The sequence below is a fragment of the Ranitomeya variabilis genome, chromosome 5 (assembly GCF_051348905.1).
Source record: "Ranitomeya variabilis isolate aRanVar5 chromosome 5, aRanVar5.hap1, whole genome shotgun sequence".
In the NCBI taxonomy this organism is placed as follows: domain Eukaryota; kingdom Metazoa; phylum Chordata; class Amphibia; order Anura; family Dendrobatidae; genus Ranitomeya; species Ranitomeya variabilis.
Window position 1 is genome coordinate 105,740,595 of NC_135236.1, and position 20,820 is coordinate 105,761,414.

General features: G+C 49.4%; 1 protein-coding gene across 2 annotated transcripts in view; it reads left to right on the plus strand.

Annotated features, from left to right (window-relative positions):
- The first annotated feature begins 7,154 nt into the window (after positions 1-7,154).
- The window catches only part of LOC143775227 (hexokinase-2), a 40,779-nt gene continuing 27,113 nt past the window's right edge, over positions 7,155-20,820 (plus strand). Inside the window, exon 1 of one of the 2 annotated variants that reach the window (XM_077263105.1) lies at positions 7,155-7,771. In XM_077263105.1, the coding sequence (XP_077119220.1) occupies positions 7,346-7,771 (426 nt within the window). In that variant the 5' untranslated portion in view covers positions 7,155-7,345. Of the gene's footprint in view, positions 7,772-16,178; positions 16,201-20,820 lie in introns of those variants that run through there. The other variant, XM_077263106.1, reaches the window with a different exon arrangement.

A 20,820-nucleotide genomic window follows, 5' to 3' on the forward strand; every position in this document is an offset into this window, starting at 1 on the left:
AGTCATATATCAGATGGTGTGTTATAAAGCCACCACTGGAGTCTGGAGCAGTGGAAATGTATTCTGTGGAGGGATGGATCATGCTTCTCCATCTGGCATCTGTTGGACAGGTCTGAGTTTGGTGAATACCAGAAGAACATTACCTGCCCAATTGCATTGTGTCAGCTGTAAAGTTTGGTGGAGGAGGGATAATGACATGGGGTTGTTTTCAAGGATCTGTCTAGGCCCCTTAATTCTAGTGAACGGAAATCTTAATCCTTCAGCTGTCCAAGATATTTTGGGCAATTGTGAGGAAGCTTGAGGAAGGGCCTTCCTTTTTCTGTTCCCCATGATTGTGCCCCCAGTGCAGAAAGCAAGGCCCATAAACTCATGGCTGGGGAAATTTTGTGTGGAAAAACATGACCGGCTGCACTGAGCCTGGACCTCAACCGCATCCGACAACTTTAGGATGAACTAGAATGGAGATTGTGAGCCCGGCCCTCTCCTGCAACACCAGTGTCTGATCCCACAACTGTTCTATTCGATGAAATAAAAATTCCCACAGACTACTCCAAAAGTTTGTATACATCCTTCCCAGAAGAGAGGAAGCTGTCACTGCTGCAAAGGGAGGACCAACACCATTCTAATGCCTATAGGTTTATAATGGTATGCCATAACCGCTCCTGTGGGTGGAACATGTAGGTGTCCCGATGCTTTATTCCATATAGTCTAGTACTAACATTGCTGTTAGCAAGGACGTTTCAGCCTCGCCCTTCACACCTTCACATCACCATCCATTTATAAGAGTTCATCAGAGGTTCCTTTGGGGTCTGCTAGACAGAGTGACTAGTACCAATTCTGTCTGTTGCTTTTTTAAGCCAATGGCTTCAGGCCGACTGTAGAATAGCTATCCTTAAAGGGAACCTGTCACCTTGAATAAATGCTGTTTACCTGCAGGTAAAGAGTTATTCTGAAGGTAAATAGTGTTACAATACTGACCTACCTCCTTGCCAAAGTGCAGCTACTGGTAGAAAATTAACTTATTTCCTCCCGGAAGCCACTGGCTTTTAGTCACAGGTGCGTGGATGGAGCGGTTACGGTCATCATTCCAGATGAGCTGTCAATCAAAGATGCGATCAAAGTCAATGAAAAAGATAACACAAAAAAAGAGAAATGTTTTCAAAAATTCGGAAAAAGATGAATTGCCCCCTATGGCTAATCCTGGGGTGGGGACAGGAGAAGGTAAATGTCAGAGAGAAAAACAGAAGAGCGCAGAGAATTTAGCACACAACAGTAACCCCGTAATGGCTATATAAAATTTTCATTTCCAGTTAATGTTTAACTACAAATTATACTTCCTAAATACTCAGGCAATCACAATGAATGAAGCAGGGATCGAAGATGTGCAGCTCCACATGGGGCCCTGCAGACCCCAGTACTTAGGTTTTAGAGTTATATCTTGAGATGGTGGAGGTCCCAGCAGCTGAACCCCCAGCGATCATTGAATTATTCCCTATCGATTAGATAGGGGATATTTAATATTTTGGAAATAAACCTTTAGTGCCTTTAATCCTGCCCACTATGAGAAATGCCAGTCTGACACAGCTTTGTGAAAGAAGGTCATGTGCTTTGATGATTCATCCATACTGCGGGATGGAAACCTCTCTTGGCCATGTGGGTTTGTTTCAGCAGGTCCATCAGAATAAACAATGGGACTTCCAGGAACAAGTGACCGTGTTTCAAATTCTGGAATAAGTAATGTCACTTGTTGAAGTGATTTCCAAAACTTCTGCAGAAAAATCTAAAGGCTATGTGTATTTTTTTCTTAGAAACTATGGGAGGTTTCTTTGCAGTTTTTAAGTTGGTTTCGACTCAGAAGATGAGCCAAAGTCCAGGTATAACAAGATCCTTTTGACCGAATCCTAACTCTATAGGACCAGAGTGGTGTAACGTGAAGCTTGTGGGCCCCATTGCAAAGCCTCCAACAGGGCCCTCACGCTTCTTTAATAGAATTGATCTCCTTATGGGCCAAAGAAACCTTTTGGGTTCCCCTCAACTCCAGGTCCAGGGTACAACCAGAACCCCTGCAACAACTAAAGTTACACTCCTGACTCTGTACTGTGATCATGTATACATGGCTGACTAATTCAAATTAATAGGTGCAATCAAATATCATGGCCCTAGCCTAGCACACTACTGAGTTCAGTGACAGTCCAGTACCAAACATTAAGAATAAAGAGATTTATAGGATTAGAAAAAAGGTTTGTTTTCAAATATAGCGCCACTCTTGTCTGTTGGCTGCGTCAGGTATTGCTGCTCATCGTAGTCCATAGATTGGGGCTCAGCTGTAATATCAAACAAAACCCGAGGAGTTGTGCTATTTCTAGAAAACCCCAAAGTAGGCATATAGGGTCATGTGTCCAGAAGCCTGAAGACTCTTTATCTTCCATGTATCCTCTCCATTGTAATCATTGTCGTCAATTGTGAGATTGCATCAGCCTACATCCGGTGTAACTATAGATTCCTGGTGACAATGCAGTGCCCAACCCACGGCCGAGCCTCCAGCACGCTGGCAATGACACAATGCAAAGTGCTGTCCTGGAAACCCTACACACACAGTAACCATGTCGCTGGGAGGTGACAGCGCTCTCCTCACATTATCTCGGAGGAAGATGATGTCTTACCCTTCACCCTCTTAGTGTGACCCCTGTGACATACTGAACCATTCTCCGGCAGTTACACATATCCTGTGATGTCCCATGTGCGACACAGCGCTGCATCCTCCAGTCATCAGTCACCATTGCTGCAGGTTACTATTAACCCCTTCACCCACGGGCCATTTTCCATTTTCGTTTTTCGCTCCCCTCTTTCCCAGAACCATAACTTTTTTATTTTTCCGTCAATATGGCCTTATGAGGGCTTGATTTTTGAGGGACAAGTTGTATTTTTGAATGACAACATTCATTTTACCATATTGTGTGCTAGAAAACGAGAGAAAAATTTCAAGTGCGGTGAAATTCCAAAAAAGTTAAATTCCTCAACTGTATTTTTTTGTTTTTACCATGTTCACTAAATGCTAAAACTGACTTGTCGTTATGATTCTCCAGATCATTGCAAGTTCAAAGACACCAAACATGCCTAGGTACTTTTTTATTTAAGTGGTGAAAAACAAACAAAGTTTGTAAAAAAATAAATAAATAAAAATGTCGGCGCCATTTTCCGAGATCTGTAGTGTCTCCATTTTTCGGGATCTGGGGCCTGGTGATGGCTCATTTTGCGCGCGTGGAGCTGACATTTTTATTGATACCATTTTGGTGCAGGTACGATCTTTTCATCTCCTGTTATTGCATTTTATTGCAATGTTGCGGCAACCAAATAAACATAATTCTGGAGTTTTGATTTTTTTCTCGTTATGCCGTTTACCAGATTAATTCTTTTTATATTTTGATAGATTGGGCGATTCTGAACTCGATGATACCAAATATGTATATTTTTTTATTATTATTTTTTTACTTTGAATGGGGCAAAAGATGGGTGATTTGAATTTTTATATTTTATTAAAAATTCAAATTGCCTCTTCTGAGAAAAAGAGGACTTAAACTCTATAGCGCCACCTGTTGGAAGTAGCGATCCTACAAGTCACAATCAACCCTTTAACGGGTCGTGCAATATGACTTAGGATAAAAGCCAAATCAGTATCTCAATTCGCAGACACGGTGTTTCGGGCTGTTGGCCCTCGTCAATATTTTAATATTTTTAAAAACATTTTCTTTTACACTTTTTACTTGCATCAGTAGTCTCCTTAGGAGACTTGAAGCTGCGATCTTCTGATCGCTTGTGCTACACATATATGTGGCAGAATTGACCATCTGCTATGAGCGCTGGCCACAGGACCACCCTACAAAACAGCAGCCGGGATACCTTGGCTCTATCAAGAGTGACTTGACAGAACAACAGCAAGGACACCATGACTCCATGAAGAGAGAGTCTCTACAGGACAGCAGCCAAGGCACCATGGCACCATCAAGTGACACACAGATTTGACATTCTACAGGTTACCAGCTTATGCAAAAAGGGCCCTAGCTGGGAGAACACAGAACTGCTCCATTGTCCATTACTGAACCCATAGAGATGTTTGGGGAAGCCAGGATTGGGACCCTCTGGTTACCTAGACCCATGGACATGTTTAGGGAAGCCAGGATTGGGATCCACTAGTCACCTGGCCACATGGGGACATTCAGAGTGGCCAGGTTGCGACCCTCCAGTCACCTGGCCCCAAAGAGAAGTTCAGAGAAGCCAGGTTGTGATCCTCTGGTCACCTGGCCATTTGCCTCAGTAGACTATCAACTTCCTCAGCTCGTCGTTACCTCCTCTCGGTCGATGCTCGCCAAAAACGGTGTGCCACTGGTGGGGGTAGTCGGCCCTGGACACCCTGAAGTCGCAGTTGCTCTAATCCTGTCGAGTCAGTGGAAAGTTGACACTCTGTAATTTTGCACCATCTTGGGTATTTGCCAGGACTGTTCTATATGTTATTGTGTTTGTGGTTCAATAAAGTATTGCCACACTGTTTTACCCTCACCCTGTGTTGTCTGAGTAGTATTATGCCCACAGGAAAGCAGAGTGGGCATTCAATGGGATGGGCCCTGTTCCTTGCGGTCTCGGGCCAGCGGATTATAGCACCACTGCTCCCCCGTGTCTCCACAACATATATACTGGAAACCTTTCCTGGAGAATATGCAAGATATAAGGATCGTACACTGTGCATGCAGGGCCGAGCCTGGATATGTACGGCATCCATGTCCCAGTACCTACTGTTTTATTAGATTATTCCCACTTCTAAAGGTGCAATTCTGAGAATTGCTGAATTAACCAGATCTACCAAATCTGTAACAACGTCCCTAGCATCACCCGTGTCACTGTGTAGACTCCTACTACGAGTTTTCATACGAGACCTGCAGCAATCAGTCTTCTTCCAGAACAGACGCTGACAGCAGACGTCTCACTTCGCAGTCACTGTGGGCTACACCAGCTCTCTCCATTGTGTCTGCTGTGTCCCGTAGAACTTCATCCTGGTTATTGGGTCAGTAGTTATGTACTTCAGGATGATTAGGACTAATAGGAGGTCAGCAGGTGACGGACTCTTGTAATAATGAAAGGGTTAAACAGGTGCATGCTGAGTGCGGAGCCCCAGGCCACATATCAGGAGCAGCCCTACCCAAGAGACGTCTCCTGATCAGACATAGCTGTGGGGAGTGGTGATCATGTGCTGCTGTGGCCTAAATGCTTCAAATGATAAATGTACGTACAGTGTGGAGACGGACGCTCCCTGTAGACAGCAGAGCCGTTCTGACCTCCGCTATATATAAACCTATTTACTGCTAACCCGGTGCTGAGGTCAGAGCTCCAGCCAGGGTCAGTAATGACAGTCAGGGACACTCCTGTGCTTATATAATGCCAGCATGGCTTATTGGAGGAGACTTGTTACCCCATCCAGAGGGGGAGCAGCATCGCTGGGGTTGTCACAGATCAGTCTACACAGAAGCTGTCAGGTGACCGATGGTTGGGCCGATTGCTCCGCTGGCAGCTGTCTCGCAGCCTCTCCCATACACAGGAGCACTCACTCTGCCGAGCGCTGTGTTCTCGAGGAGAGCGTGGCTGCCGGACACCCCTGACGGTGGCTTATCTCGCCAAAAACGAAAGGATCAGCAGTCAGAAATCAGATATGCTGGATCCTATGCCACAATCATCTGCCGGGGACCCCCATACCCAGTGGCCGAGCCCGTCTATATCAGTGGGTATGCCTGACAATAGGATTATGTGGATGGGGGTCTTAAAATATGAAATAGAAAGAATTCAAAAGCGCAAGAAAATCCCAGTAAGGTCTCATTCACACGTCTCATTTACACAGATTCTATCAGTGGTTTACTCACAGAACCATTGCAGTCCCCGGCTGTTCACGTCTGTTTTTTTGTGGACTGATTACAAAGCTGAACACAGCAACAAGACACAAGGTAGTTATAGTGCATCAGCAAGGTCTGTCCCAGGCAAAGATGTCAGAGCAGACTGGGGGGTCAGCAGGTGCAGCTCAAGGTTAGATGCGCTGAGAAATGGGCAATGCTGAGGACCACAGATGGGGTGATGGCCAAGGACACAGTGCAGCAGATGAAAAACGCATCATGTCAATTGGCAGATATCCAGCAGTGCCAGCAGCTCAGACCTAGCAGTAACCAATGGGACCAGCTACTAGTTGGGGAAGTCTGGCTAGAACTGACCTTCATGGAAGACTTGAAGCCACAAAGCATACTTTGACATTGACAGAATGAAAAGTGACGTGACTAATGGCCTATAAGGCTACTTTCACACTAGCGTCGTACTCGGCCCGTCGCAGAGCGTCGGGCCGACGTACCGACTCTAGCAGTGAATGCGCCGCACAACGGGGGCAGCGGATGCTGTTTTTCCACGCATCCGCTGCCCCATTGTGAGGTGCGGGGAGGTGGGGGCGGAGTTTCGGCCGCGCATGCGCGGTCGGAAATGGCGGACCGTCGGCACAAAAAAACGTTACATGTAACGTTTTTTGCTGTCGGCGGTCCGCCAAAACACGACGCAACCGTCGCATGACGGTTGCAACGTGTGTGCATACGTCGCAATGTGTCGCCAATGTAAATCTATGGGGAAAAAACGCATCCTGCAGACAACTTTGCAGGATGCGTTTTTTCGCCAAAACGACGCATTGCGACGTATGCAAAAAAACGCTAGTGTGAAAGTAGCCTAAGCCACCTCACCCTGACATGTCACTCTCCACAAGCTCCCTACATAGAGCTCCATCACTATACACTATCTGTGTGTGATACATCGCTCCATCCCCGCTCCGCCATCCCAGCTGTACACCCCACATTACATAACCCCTTCCCCCGCCAGATGCGGACACGTGACCGCTGCTCCCGCACGTTCCTTCCTGCACACGACGTAGTCGGGGCGGGGCCAATCATTGTCACTTCTCCATCCAGGGGGAAATTCCAGGACCACCAAGAGCGACTGCAGACAGCCCCGCCTACCTCTATCAGCCCAACTGACCAATTCTGGAGCAGCATCCATCACACACCCCATTCCCAGCCAATAGGATGCCGTACCGGCTCTTGGCTGATGTTAACCACTGAAGTGCCGTTCGGGATGCTGCAGACATGTATGTACATAGCGGTCCAGTGTGGTGTGCATGGAGGAGGCTGTCACCTCCCGGTATCAGTTACTACTGCTGGCGGCAGCCGTGAGTCACCCAGGATGGAGGATGCTCCGGACGTGCGGCGGCAGTGCAGAGGTTAATCATGGGCGTGACGTCAGCGGGGGCTTGGCTGCCGGGTATCAGTGAATGAAGCACATTGTAAAGAGAGAGACAGCGAGGAAAAAAGCCGGCAAAGAGGAGCGCGGAGCACCGGGGAGCGGAGAACCGGCAGCAGAGCACCGAGAAGCGGAGAACCGGGGAGCAAAGAACCGGGGAGCAGAGCACGGAGAAGCGGAGAACCGGGGAGCAGAGCACCGAGGAGCGGAGAACCGGGGAGCAAAGAACCGGGGAGCAGAGCACGGAGGAGCAGAGCACGGAGGAGCGGAGAACCGGGGAGCAGAGCACGGAGGAGCAGGGCACCGAGGAGCAGAGAACCGGGCAGCAGAGCACGGAACCGGGCACAGAGGAGCAGCGGGACAGAGCTGCTACATCTCCGCGGCGGCCACAGACATGATCGCCTCACATCTCCTGGCATACTTCTTCACCGAGCTCAACCATGACCAAGTGCAGAAGGTGAGGAAAGAAGTGATCTATCTATCGATCTATCTATCTATCTTTTTATAAATTCCAAAATATGCGGCAGCACTCCAAAGTCACATGATGGAAAAAAATGGATTTTAATTAGCTTAATTAAGATTATTCTTTCTATGAAAAAGTGCAACTCTATCTATCTATGTATCTATCTATCTATCTATCTATCCCAGAGGACACTCCATATCTCCCATATAGTCACTGGCCGCCCGCACATCTTCCTACAGTGAAGCGCTCCATGATGGCCATTTCCCCCCAGAGTCCTATCATCAGATGAGATCTTCTGCAGAGCAGTCGGCCATATTTGCCATTTTCGGTCCATTCATGAAGTGTCATTGTGTGTGACCAGTGTCTCCATCGGCCACTACCCGCCCGCTGCAATCTGAGAATCACTGTCTGGCTGCTGTGAGCCACTAGACATGGGACAGGGGTCCTTTATCATTTGTGGTTACAATCACCCCGTTGGTTCCCACCAAACTCCCCCAACCCCCCTTGCCCTCTATCCCTTTAATTACAACCCTTTTATATATGGTATTCGGTTGGATGCCGTAACCCTGTGGTATTAGTGTGATATTGATCCGGCTGATTTGACCAGACATTGTTTCTGGATAGTTAGGGGTTAATAGGGTATATCTAGGGTCAGCCGTCAGTGAGCGGGGGCGCCACTTTGCGATCAAGTTTAGGGTGCCAATCTCCGCTGGCAGGAAGGGGTGCATTAGGGAATGATGGGGTGTAACAGCCCTTAGGGTACTGATTGCAACAACATTTGACCTTTTTTTTCTGGCCTGGCTAGATGTATTTTTGTTGATTTGTTTATTCCATTTTATTTCTAAATAATTAAAAGTTATATTTTAAAGCTATTATTTTTTCAGTGAGCCTGTTGTGAAGCACTAGAATTGCCAATAGCAAGGGAAAATGTGTATGGCTGCGGCAGCGGAGCGATCGTTCACCTGATCAATGGTTGTTTAACCATCAACCTACTTCTGTCTGTGTATGGTCATCTATAGGGGCATGTCTGATACTAGAGTCCAGGGAAAGGGGGTGATAGTCATGCTAGAGCGCGGCAGGGGGAGACATGTCTGATGCTAGAGCGCGGCAGGAGGAGGCTTGTCTGATGCTAGAGCGTGGCAGGAGGAGGCGTGTCTGATGCTGGAGCGCGGCAGGAGGAGGCGTGTCTGATGCTAGAGCGCGACAGGAGGAGGCGTGTCTGATGCTAGAGCGCGGCAGGAGGAGGCGTGTCTGATGCTAGAGCGCGGCAGGAGGAGGCGTGTCTGATGCTAGAGCGCGGCAGGAGGAGGCGTGTCTGATGCTAGAGCGCGGCAGGAGGAGGCGTGTCTGATGCTAGAGCGCGACAGGAGGAGGCGTGTCTGATGCTAGAGCGCGACAGGACGAGACATGTCTGATGCTGGAGCGCGGCAAGAGGCGTGTCTGATGCTAGAGCGCGACAGGACGAGACGTGTCTGATGCTAGAGCGCGGCAGGAGGCGTGTCTGATGCTAGAGCGTGACAGGACGAGATGTGTCTGATGCTAGAGCGCGGCAGGAGGAGGCGTGTCTGATGCTAGAGCGCGACAGGACGAGACGTGTCTGATGCTAGAGCGCGGCAGGAGGCGTGTCTGATGCTAGAGCGCGGCAGGAGGCGTGTCTGATGCTAGAGCGCGGCAGGAGGCGTGTCTGATGCTAGAGCGCGGCAGGAGGAGGCGTGTCTGATGCTAGAGCGCGGCAGGAGGAGGCGTGTCTGATGCTAGAGCGCGGCAGGAGGAGGCGTGTCTGATGCTAGAGCGCGGCAGGAGGAGGCGTGTCTGATGCTAGAGCGCGGCAGGAGGAGGCGTGTCTGATGCTAGAGCGCGGCAGGAGGAGGCGTGTCTGATGCTAGAGCGCGGCAGGAGGAGGCGTGTCTGATGCTAGAGCGCGGCAGGGGGAGGCGTGTCTGATGCTAGAGCGTGGCAGGAGAGGGTGTGTCTGATGCTGGAGCGCGGCAGGAGGAGGCGTGTCTGATGCTAGAGCGCGGCAGGGGGAGGCGTGTCTGATGCTAGAGCGCGGCAGGGGGAGGCGTGTCTGATGCTAGAGCGCGGCAGGAGGAGGTGTGTCTGATGCTAGAGCGCGGCAGGAGGAGGTGTGTCTGATGCTAGAGCGCGGCAGGAGGAGGTGTGTCTGATGCTAGAGCGCGGCAGGAGGAGGCGTGTCTGATGCTAGAGCGCGGCAGGAGGAGGCGTGTCTGATGCTAGAGCGCGACAGGACGAGACGTGTCTGATGCTAGAGCGCGGCAGGAGGCGTGTCTGATGCTAGAGCGTGACAGGACGAGATGTGTCTGATGCTAGAGCGCGGCAGGAGGAGGCGTGTCTGATGCTAGAGCGCGACAGGAGGAGGCGTGTCTGATGCTAGAGCGCGGCAGGAGGAGGCGTGTCTGATGCTAGAGCGCGGCAGGAGGCGTGTCTGATGCTAGAGCGCGGCAGGAGGCGTGTCTGATGCTAGAGCGCGGCAGGAGGAGGCGTGTCTGATGCTAGAGCGCGACAGGAGGAGGCGTATCTGATGCTAGAGCGCGGCAGGAGGAGGCGTGTCTGATGCTAGAGCGCGGCAGGAGGAGGCGTGTCTGATGCTAGAGCGCGGCAGGAGGAGGCGTGTCTGATGCTAGAGCGCGGCAGGACGAGGCGTGTCTGATGCTAGAGCGCGACAGGACGAGACATGTCTGATGCTGGAGCGCGGCAAGAGGCGTGTCTGATGCTAGAGCGCGACAGGACGAGACGTGTCTGATGCTAGAGCGCGGCAGGAGGCGTGTCTGATGCTAGAGCGTGACAGGACGAGATGTGTCTGATGCTAGAGCGCGGCAGGAGGAGGCGTGTCTGATGCTAGAGCGCGACAGGACGAGACGTGTCTGATGCTAGAGCGCGGCAGGAGGCGTGTCTGATGCTAGAGCGCGGCAGGAGGCGTGTCTGATGCTAGAGCGCGGCAGGAGGAGGCGTGTCTGATGCTAGAGCGCGGCAGGAGGAGGCGTGTCTGATGCTAGAGCGCGGCAGGAGGAGGCGTGTCTGATGCTAGAGCGCGGCAGGAGGAGGCGTGTCTGATGCTAGAGCGCGGCAGGAGGAGGCGTGTCTGATGCTAGAGCGCGGCAGGAGGAGGCGTGTCTGATGCTAGAGCGCGGCAGGGGGAGGCGTGTCTGATGCTAGAGCGCGGCAGGAGGGGGTGTGTCTGATGCTAGAGCGTGGCAGGAGAGGGTGTGTCTGATGCTGGAGCGCGGCAGGAGGAGGCGTGTCTGATGCTAGAGCGCGGCAGGGGGAGGCGTGTCTGATGCTAGAGCGCGGCAGGGGGAGGCGTGTCTGATGCTAGAGCGCGGCAGGAGGAGGTGTGTCTGATGCTAGAGCGCGGCAGGAGGAGGTGTGTCTGATGCTAGAGCGCGGCAGGAGGAGGTGTGTCTGATGCTAGAGCGCGGCAGGAGGAGGCGTGTCTGATGCTAGAGCGCGGCAGGAGGAGGCGTGTCTGATGCTAGAGCGCGACAGGACGAGACGTGTCTGATGCTAGAGCGCGGCAGGAGGCGTGTCTGATGCTAGAGCGCGACAAGACGTGTCTGATGCTAGAGCGCGGCAGGAGGCGTGTCTGATGCTAGAGCGCGACAGGATGAGATGTGTCTGATGCTAGAGCGCGGCAGGAGGAGGCGTGTCTGATGCTAGAGCGCGGCAGGAGGAGGCATGTCTGATGCTAGAGCGCGACAGGACGAGACGTGTCTGATGCTAGAGCGCGACAGGACGAGACGTGTCTGATGCTAGAGCGCGACAGGACGAGACGTGTCTGATGCTAGAGCGCGGCAGGAGGAGGCGTGTCTGATGCTAGAGCGCGGCAGGAGGAGGCGTGTCTGATGCTAGAGCGCGGCAGGAGGAGGCGTGTCTGATGCTAGAGCGCGGCAGGAGGAGGCGTGTCTGATGCTAGAGCGCGGCAGGGGGAGGCGTGTCTGATGCTAGAGCGCGGCAGGAGCGGGTGTGTCTGATGCTGGAGCGTGGCAGGAGAGGGTGTGTCTGATGCTGGAGCGCGGCAGGGGGAGGCGTGTCTGATGCTAGAGCGCGGCAGGGGGAGGCGTGTCTGATGCTAGAGCGCGGCAGGAGGAGGCGTGTCTGATGCTAGAGCGCGGCAGGAGGAGGCGTGTCTGATGCTAGAGCGCGGCAGGAGGAGGTTGTCTGATGCTAGAGCGCGGCAGGAGGGGGTGTGTCTGCTGCTAGAGCGCGGCAGGATGAGGTGTGTCTGCTGCTAGAGCGCAGCAGGAGGAGGTGTGTCTGATGCTACAGCGCGGCAGGAGGAGGTGTGTCTGATGCTACAGCGCGGCAGGAGGAGGTGTGTCTGATGCTACAGCGTGGCAGGAGGAGGTGTGTCTGATGCTAGAGCGCGGCAGGAGGAGGCGTGTCTGATGCTAGAGTGCACATGTTATACCGTAAAGTGCATAGGAATGTACACTTTGAGGTCACGTCGGGGGGTGGCAGAGGTCTCCGCAGCATTCTAGGACACTGGTAATTCATGCAGCATGTCCAGTAAGACGCAGCCTCCCCAGCCTGTGCACGTCTAGGAATAGGGTTGTAATGAGGGTAAGCGATGTGACGATGCCACGGCTGTGATCACACATGTCACAGTGGGATTTTCCCTGCTCCATCTTTCCTCATCACTAAGCAGCGATTACCACAACATGTAAAATGTAAATTCCGCCTCAAACAGGAAGTTTGTTTAGTTGCGTAAAAAAATTGACATAAAATCCCGCCCCGAGCTCGGTCTGCGTATTAACCATTTCCTTCCCCTTGACTCGAGTGTCTGCCATCCAGTAACAGTCACACTGTTGATTTGATGTGAGGCGACGTTTGCTGATCCCTCCGCAGTCCAGCAGTCAGGGCTGTAATATTCACAGCGACAGTGATGATGGAAGTGGATTATTCTTAGCTTCTAGTTGGGATCAATATAAATTTGTCATTTAAAGAGGAACTTCTGGGAATAAAATATGGTCACACTGTTGTGTAAAACTCGTAGAGATGACCGTCCCAATAGCAGGTGACTTCTGAGTCTTTGGGCTGCAATGAGGAGAAATCAGCACCTGCATGAATAAGAGGAGATGTCGCCATGTTTTTAGAAGTATCCCCTTGAATGGGTTCTCCGGGAGTCTAAAAATATGAAGAAAGAAAGGAAAATGTCGTCATGAATACATTCCTGAGCACCTTTTTATTTAGCGATTTACACTCCATTTTGCCTAGAGGTAATGATGATTACAGAAGTAAAATGGCCGCTGTCTTGTTCCAATGACAGAGGGTCGTCCTGGAATATTAACAGGTCAGGGGTCTGTGAGCGTGTGCCCTGGGGGGCTTCACAGTCTCTGGGTCATAGCAGCGGAGTTGCATATTGCACCTGCTCACGGCCCACAGTCATGTTCACATTCTAGAATAGATTTCTGTCAGTATAAGAAGACAGCGGCCATCTTAATTCCATAGTCATTACCTCTCTAGACAAAACGAGCATAACTAAAAGGTATTAAGGAATGTATTCATAATGACATTTTCTTTCTTTACATGTTTCTGTTCCTGGAGACCCCCTTTCATATAAGCTAATTACAGGGTACCTTGCTGCTGGAACTTTCAGTGATCCCTGAGGAAATATGGCAGCGTCTACAGGGTGACTGAGCGTTTACATGGGGTTTGTTGGAGTGAGCGAACTGTCCATGTAATGCATGGATATGACAGTGCTCTCAGTTCTGACTGGCTAATGAACGTCCTAAATGGAGGACCCTTATATTCAGTCAGAAGGGTTTTTAGACGCCAATGACAATTGACGCCAGGAGCCATTTTGATTTTTCTAGTAGCCAGGTGATATGAACCATAGACCTCTATAGAAGAGATGATGTCAGCAGTATGTCTATGGGAATTTCTCTGTTGGCAGACTTCCCATATCACTGTTTGGAGATAATTGTTTTTGCTCCATGTTCACTGTCAGTTGGATTGTGTATAGTCATTTACTGGTTGCTAGGGTGTTTCTAGGAGAATTCTCCGAGCAAGCGAGCTGATGAGCATGCTTTATTCTTATGGGCAGAGTGACGATGGCATTACAAGGTTTGCTGAAATCTCAAGGGCAGGAATGGAAAGTCTGGAGCAATCCTAATCAATGAAGGGGAAATCAATGTTAGAATTTGTATGGCATTAGTCTGAAAATCTTTCCATTGTATGTATTGTACCTGTTGTCACCAAGTCAAAAGTGGCCGGTAGTGATGAGCGAGCGTGCTCGCCACTCAAGTGAGCATTGGGGTGCTCAGGCACGCATCAAGGTCAAAAGTGGCCAGCGGTGATGAGTGACCGTGCTCGCCACTCGAGTGCGCATCAGGGTGCTCAGGCATGCATCGAGTTCAGAAGTGGCCAGTAGTGATGAGTGAGCGTGCTCGCCACTCGCGTGAGCATTGGGGTGCTCAGGCACGCATCGAGGTCAAAAGTGGCCAGTAGTGATGAGCGAGCGTGCTCGCCACTCGAGTGCGCATCAGGGTGCTCAGGCATGCGTCGAGTTCAGAAGTGGCCAGTAGTGATGAGTGAGCGTGCTCGCCACTCGCGTGAGCATTGGGGTGCTCAGGCACGCATCGAGGTCAAAAGTGGCCAGTAGTGATGAGCGAGCGTGCTCGCCACTCGAGTGTGCATCAGGGTGCTCAGGCATGCGTCGAGTTCAGAAGTGGCCAGTAGTGATGAGTGAGCGTGCTCGCCACTCGCGTGAGCATTGGGGTGCTCAGGCACGCATCGAGGTCAAAAGTGGCCAGTAGTGATGAGCGAGCGTGCTCGCCACTCGCGTGAGCATTGGGGTGCTCAGGCACGCATCGAGGTCAAAAGTGGCCAGTAGTGATGAGCGAGCGTGCTCGCCACTCGCGTGAGCATTGGGGTGCTCAGGCACGCATCGAGGTCAAAAGTGGCCAGTAGTGATGAGCGAGCGTGCTCGCCACTCGAGTGTGCATCAGGGTGCTCAGGCATGCGTCGAGTTCAGAAGTGGCCAGTAGTGATGAGTGAGCGTGCTCGCCACTCGCGTGAGCATTGGGGTGCTCAGGCACGCATCGAGGTCAAAAGTGGCCAGTAGTGATGAGCGAGCGTGCTCGCCACTCGCGTGAGCATTGGGGTGCTCAGGCACGCATCGAGGTCAAAAGTGGCCAGTAGTGATGAGCGAGCGTGCTCGCCACTCGCGTGAGCATTGGGGTGCTCAGGCACGCATCGAGGTCAAAAGTGGCCAGTAGTGATGAGCGAGCGTGCTCGCCACTCGCGTGAGCATTGGGGTGCTCAGGTACACATCGAGGTCAAAAGTGGCCAGTAGTGATGAGTGAGGGTGCTCGCCACTCGAGTGAGCATTGGGGTGCTCAGGCACGCATCGAGGTCAAAAGTGGCCAGTAGTGATGAGCGAGGGTGCTCAGGCACGCATTGTGATGGGGATTGCCAAAGGCAATCCCTGCATGTTTATTGGCTGTGTAACAGCCGCGAAACATGCGTTTCGGGGACTCCAGCATGGCGCTCAAGCACCAACGATACTCAATGCGTACCCGAGCACCCCAATGCTCACTTGAGTGGCGAGTAAGCTCCCTCCTCACTAGTGGCCAGTATTTGCTCTAATTCCCGCTGTTCCCCAGTTTTTTAAGCTGCTCTGCACGATCTCCCTGTGAGCCATGCTCCCTTGGTAAAGACCACACAAATTAGCACTAAATAAAAAGGTCTATATCTCTACAACCATATGGTGGGTTAAAAAGAAACGTAACAAAACGTACTGGGAGCAACGGGTATAAAATTAGAGCAAAAACTGCCTACTGGTGATCGGTCCTGTAAGACACTCATTAGGAGGGCATGGAAGAAAATATGGCCTGACCCCAGCAGCAGTCTTTCCTTTCTCCTATAGAGTGGTACAGTACAGGCAGGTTTGGGATTGTTAAGCTCGCAGTGTGCTGTGTGATTGGATAAAAATGAGGTCACGTTTTCTGGAGCGCGAGGCTGGATCAGGTATACAATCACTTACTGCAGTCATCTCTTGTGAAAGGTCACATTCTGGGGAACTGTCTGCACATCCGGGTGGTTTGTGCGAAAGCGCTCAATAATAAGCTGGGATCACAATCTGACGTCGCCGGGCATCTCCTCATGGGTCGTGGAGTTAGTGCATTGTGTTGCTTTCTAGGAAATCTTCAGAATTGCATTTGCTGCTGAGTATTGGAAGCCTGGAGACAATATGCAGAAATGTGTGTACAGAAATGCAGTAGGTCATGTGGGTGCATTAAAGGGGCACTTCACACCTACTGTCCAGCTGTGTACATGCTGATGGTTGGCATAACTAGCCAGTGCCATCCAATGGGAAAATGACAAGCAATACACCCTCGTAGATACAATACCCTTGACCCCTATGGAGGCAGAAGCCATAACTAATCCATTTTACTAGCAATGTGAGTAATTTCATTGAAAAGATAACGAGACTTCTGAACGAAGGTGTCATTATAGATCTGCATAAATGAGTCAGAGTACAGAGAGGAGCACGTGGTTGTATCAGCTTTTCGTTATGTTCCTTATCATCTAAAATCCTATATTGAATGGTGCCGGTACACGATAACTGTATGAATGCATTCTATCATGCAGCATTTTAGCCTGTTGGTATTTTAATTATTAAAGTGAATTTGATGAGGCTGGTGTACTGGCTATGAAAGTCCGCGTCAGAATAGCTGCATAATCTTTTTGTGAGGAGCATCTGGACTGAAAACGGTCATGTTAATATCGGTATTGTACAGCCATTTTGACATGGATTTTCAGAGTAAGTACACCAGCCTCATTAAGTGGTTATGTAATAATGTGTTCTGAAATCTTGTGACCCATCCATTAATATGTATTTTTTTACCTAGTGTAAATGGCGCTGTTCTAGATTTCTTTTGCTCTTGCATATCTGTGTCTTCTAGACCTGGCCCTCTCTACTCGGTCTGTAAATCTAGTCTTTTTAGCCAAGTGGGCGTGATGCTAGAGAAGAGTCCAACTGTTCATTATGGGACTTTACAGAACCTCAACCAGTTGGCTAAAAATGCTAGATTTATATACGGGGAAGAAGGGGTGATGGCTCAAGAAGGGAGAGGGAACAGATAAAAAACACGCCAGATTCAAGAGAACAGCGGCAGGTAAAAAAATAACTTATCAATGGCAGGTGACGGGTTCTCTTTAAAAAGAAACGTTTCCTGTTAGTCCCAAGATTGCAGCAAACGAAGGATGCCATGTTTAGTATCTATAATTTATACATCTAAAAATCTATAGAGAAGAACAACTTGGACTATATCCTGACCAGCAGAATGGGAGTAGTAGTAAGGCCTAGACACTCCTCCATTTCTTCTATTCCGAGAAAACCCCTGTGCAGTTGGGAGAAGTTCTCCCCCTTACATTGGGCTGAAACCAGACACCCTCGCTGGAGGAAACTGAGTCATTTCACCATGGGCCTCCTGCTCTGCTGCTGCCCCAGACGAGGAGCATGTGATGGGAGCATCATTTGTTTAGAGAGCGGACCGGTTTCTGTCGGGCGTGGCGGTGGCTTACACAACTATTAATTGCCCATTGCATTCCCATGAAGACGCTTGTGTCTCGTTCTATAACACTTATCTCAAGACGGTATTAAACCTAGAAGAGTGCGCTCGGCGAAAGGGACCTCCGAAGTGTCCGGCATATCTAATTATAAAGGGAGCACATATTTATAACACCTAGGCAAGTGTTACCTATTAGGCTGCGCTCACATATCCGGGTGCAATGTCCATGAGATATAATATATATGTTTTCTTTTTCTATGTCAGACAGCAGTCTTACACATTGAGCAGAACGGATGTATTCAGATGTCACAATCACAGATCTGAGAGTGAAATCTGTCAGATTCGGAGCGTGTCCTATTTCCATCCATTTTTTGAGGATCAGAATCTGTCATTACAGCAATGGGTCCACATGCTGCTCGATGAATGAGTGAAATCAAACAGGACATGGACATTTCACAAGGATGTCGGAGGCTGGAGACGCACAATGTTTTTTTGTTCCAGGCCACATTGAACCATTTCAAGGGGGCAATAAATCGTAAATCTATGACCATCTGAGACCTTTATGGCATATACTTCTGAGGTGTCCTAAATGTCTGATCTCAGCTCTGGGTTTCCACCTACTGGGAGGAGGATGAGGAGGATGAGGATGCCCTGTGACCAGTCAGCACTTTCAGAGATGAGGGGACCATGCCTCCACGTGGTTCACGCCATTGGTGAATATGCGGGTCATCATGCCCTAACATTTTACAGTTACCACATGAGAAGAACCACATGCACAGACCACTATCTTTGTGCGCTCTCCTACATTTTACTAGTGGTGAGCGCCGCAGCATCACACAAGCACTAAGCTCCCTGCGGTCTCAACATTGCAATCTGCTCAGTATCATAGCCACTTTTCCCACTTGTTTGCAAACCACCATCTTTAACTCATTTACTCTTTCCAAAGAAGTCAAGGGCCCCATTCTCCATGTATTTCAGCGGCATAGAGATGGCCACACAAAGCTACATTAGTATGTGCTCCAAAAAAAAAAAGAATAAATAGGGCCCGCACACCTTTAGTATTAAATGAATGCATAGGTGCACAAATCCGCTCTATGGCCCATATACTAACATACACGATGCGTCAGCACACTACGACTAATGAATACATGAACTCCAATATTGCTGCAAAATGTTAGAAACGTAAAGGTTCTTTGGGTTTTTTGATCAAAGAACGCCAACCATGCCAAGGTGACCTTTAAATATGGATGGCCCCATGCCACTAAATGTCTTACTTCTCTATGTGCCAAACCATCCTCATGTGAATGGGGAGTGAGAAGGAAACCAGGTGTAGCTCTCAATCAAAATATTAAGTGAGCAAAATGTGTGGATAAGGGTGCTGAGTCCTCGAGGGGGCAACAATCCCACAATATGTTCTGCAGAAAAAAAGAAAAAAATAGGGCCTGCCCACCTTCAGGGAACAAAAAACCCTAAGTACCTTTAAGGCTATGTGCACACGTTGCGGATTTGCCTGTGGAATTTTCTGTGCGGATTCTGCATCTCTTTGCAGAAAACACAGGTCAAAATCTGCACTTTTTTGTTGCTGATTTTGTGCGTTTTGTTGCGGATTTTCTGCGGATTTCATGCGTTTTTACCCCTGCGGATTTCTATTATGGAATGGGTGTAGAAACGCTGCAGACCGACACAAAGAATTGACATGGTCCTTTTTTTAATCCACTGTATTTTCCGTGCAGAATTTTCCGCATCATTAGCACAGCATTTTTTTTTCCATTGATTTACATTGTACTGTAAATCACTTGCGGATCTGCAGCATTTCTGCGTGGAAAAAACACTGCGGATCTGCAGGAAATCTGCAATGTGTGCACATACCCTTATATTTTTAATATTGCAGCAATAATGGAGTTTGTGCATTCATTGATCGCAGTGTACTGCAGCGCTGAAACATGCAAACATGAAACACTGCATTACTGCACTAGAAATATGAAAAATGAGAGCGTTTAGCGCATAAAAATGGCCAATTTTATGTGTACCTGGTAGCCACTTTACGGCATCTCTCTTATACCAGGTCCTACGCTTTCCTTTCCTCGCTGAGAATAAACGTCTCCATCTGAATGGGTACCTGTGAAAACCTCTTCTTAGACTAACATTCTCTCTCTCTGTGGAGGGGTAATGGACCTGTTGCAATTAAAACACCTATGCTCCCACATATGCCCCCACGCGGTAGTGTACTTCCGTACCTTTGCAAAAATGTATACCACATTGTATGGTGAAGAAAGTAGGAAAACACATAATTTGAACTTTAACACTGTAGTTCATACAATTATTACCTTATTGTAGTGGAAATTATGGAGCCGTATTGTCAGACTTTCTTGACTATCAAAATCTGGAATAAAGGCATTACTGTAGTGCAGACAGCTGACGTGCTTTTACAAATTACCATAGGCTTAAAGGGGAATATCCACAAACCGTTATCAATTCCTACTCTCTATGTTGTGAGGTAGTGTATATGTGACCATGGCTTCCTTCAGACAGGATTTACAGGGCTGACATTTCCCAAACTTGGGAATGCAGTGTAGGCAACAAAAATAGCTGAACGATAATACCATGTCTAGCTAAAGACCAGTTAAAGACCAGAATAGCGCTTTTTGGGTGAAAAAAATGGAATCTCTTTTAAAGGGAATCTGTCAGCAGGATTTCAACCCCCCCCCTCCCTAAAATTATTTATATGTGCATTCAACTTCTGTCACTCCAGCTCTATTCCCTGCCACATGCTGCCTGCCTCTGCTGACTTGATAGCCACTATGCTGTGTGACTTCGGGCAAAGGAACCATCAGTTAGGCAAGAGGAAGTGGTGCTGGTTGGGAAATAGAGCTGGAGTGACAGAGGCTTGAGATCTACCATAGCTCTTCAGCATCATTTGCATATATGTTTAAGCACTGATTTCTCAGTAGCGGGGGAACAGCCTGGCCATGTAAAGGTATTGCTGGACTTGTCTATGAAAGAGCTTCATGCGCATATAGTTTCTGGGGTGAAATCCTGTTGACATATTCCCATTAAGTCTCAAGCTACACCTCCAGGCAGGCTGTTAAGGACTGCATCGAAACCACATCTGAAAAGCCACAGCCACACCAATTTTACATATTTCACCCGTGAAAACAAGATCACTTAATTTTGCAGGGAAAAGCTGTACTATCGGCCGTTCAGTTTTGCATGTGAATCGCCTTAACGGTTAATCCGGCGCTGAGAGAATGGCCGTGTCATGCAAAACGTAGTCCTGGATCAGGCAGGAGGACACAATGAGACTTCGTTGTGAGACCTTTTCTAGTCCAGTTTAGCGTACACCTCGCTCTCCATGTTCTGTTTGGCCGGTAGAGTCCCCGACAGACCATAGCCCGATACTGCCATTATCTTCTCGGCTGCTTACCAGGTGACTGGAGACGCTGATGTCAACCAGGAGGCTTTTTTAGCTCTGAGTCTGTGTTGCACTAAGGTTGCATCTTCATTATT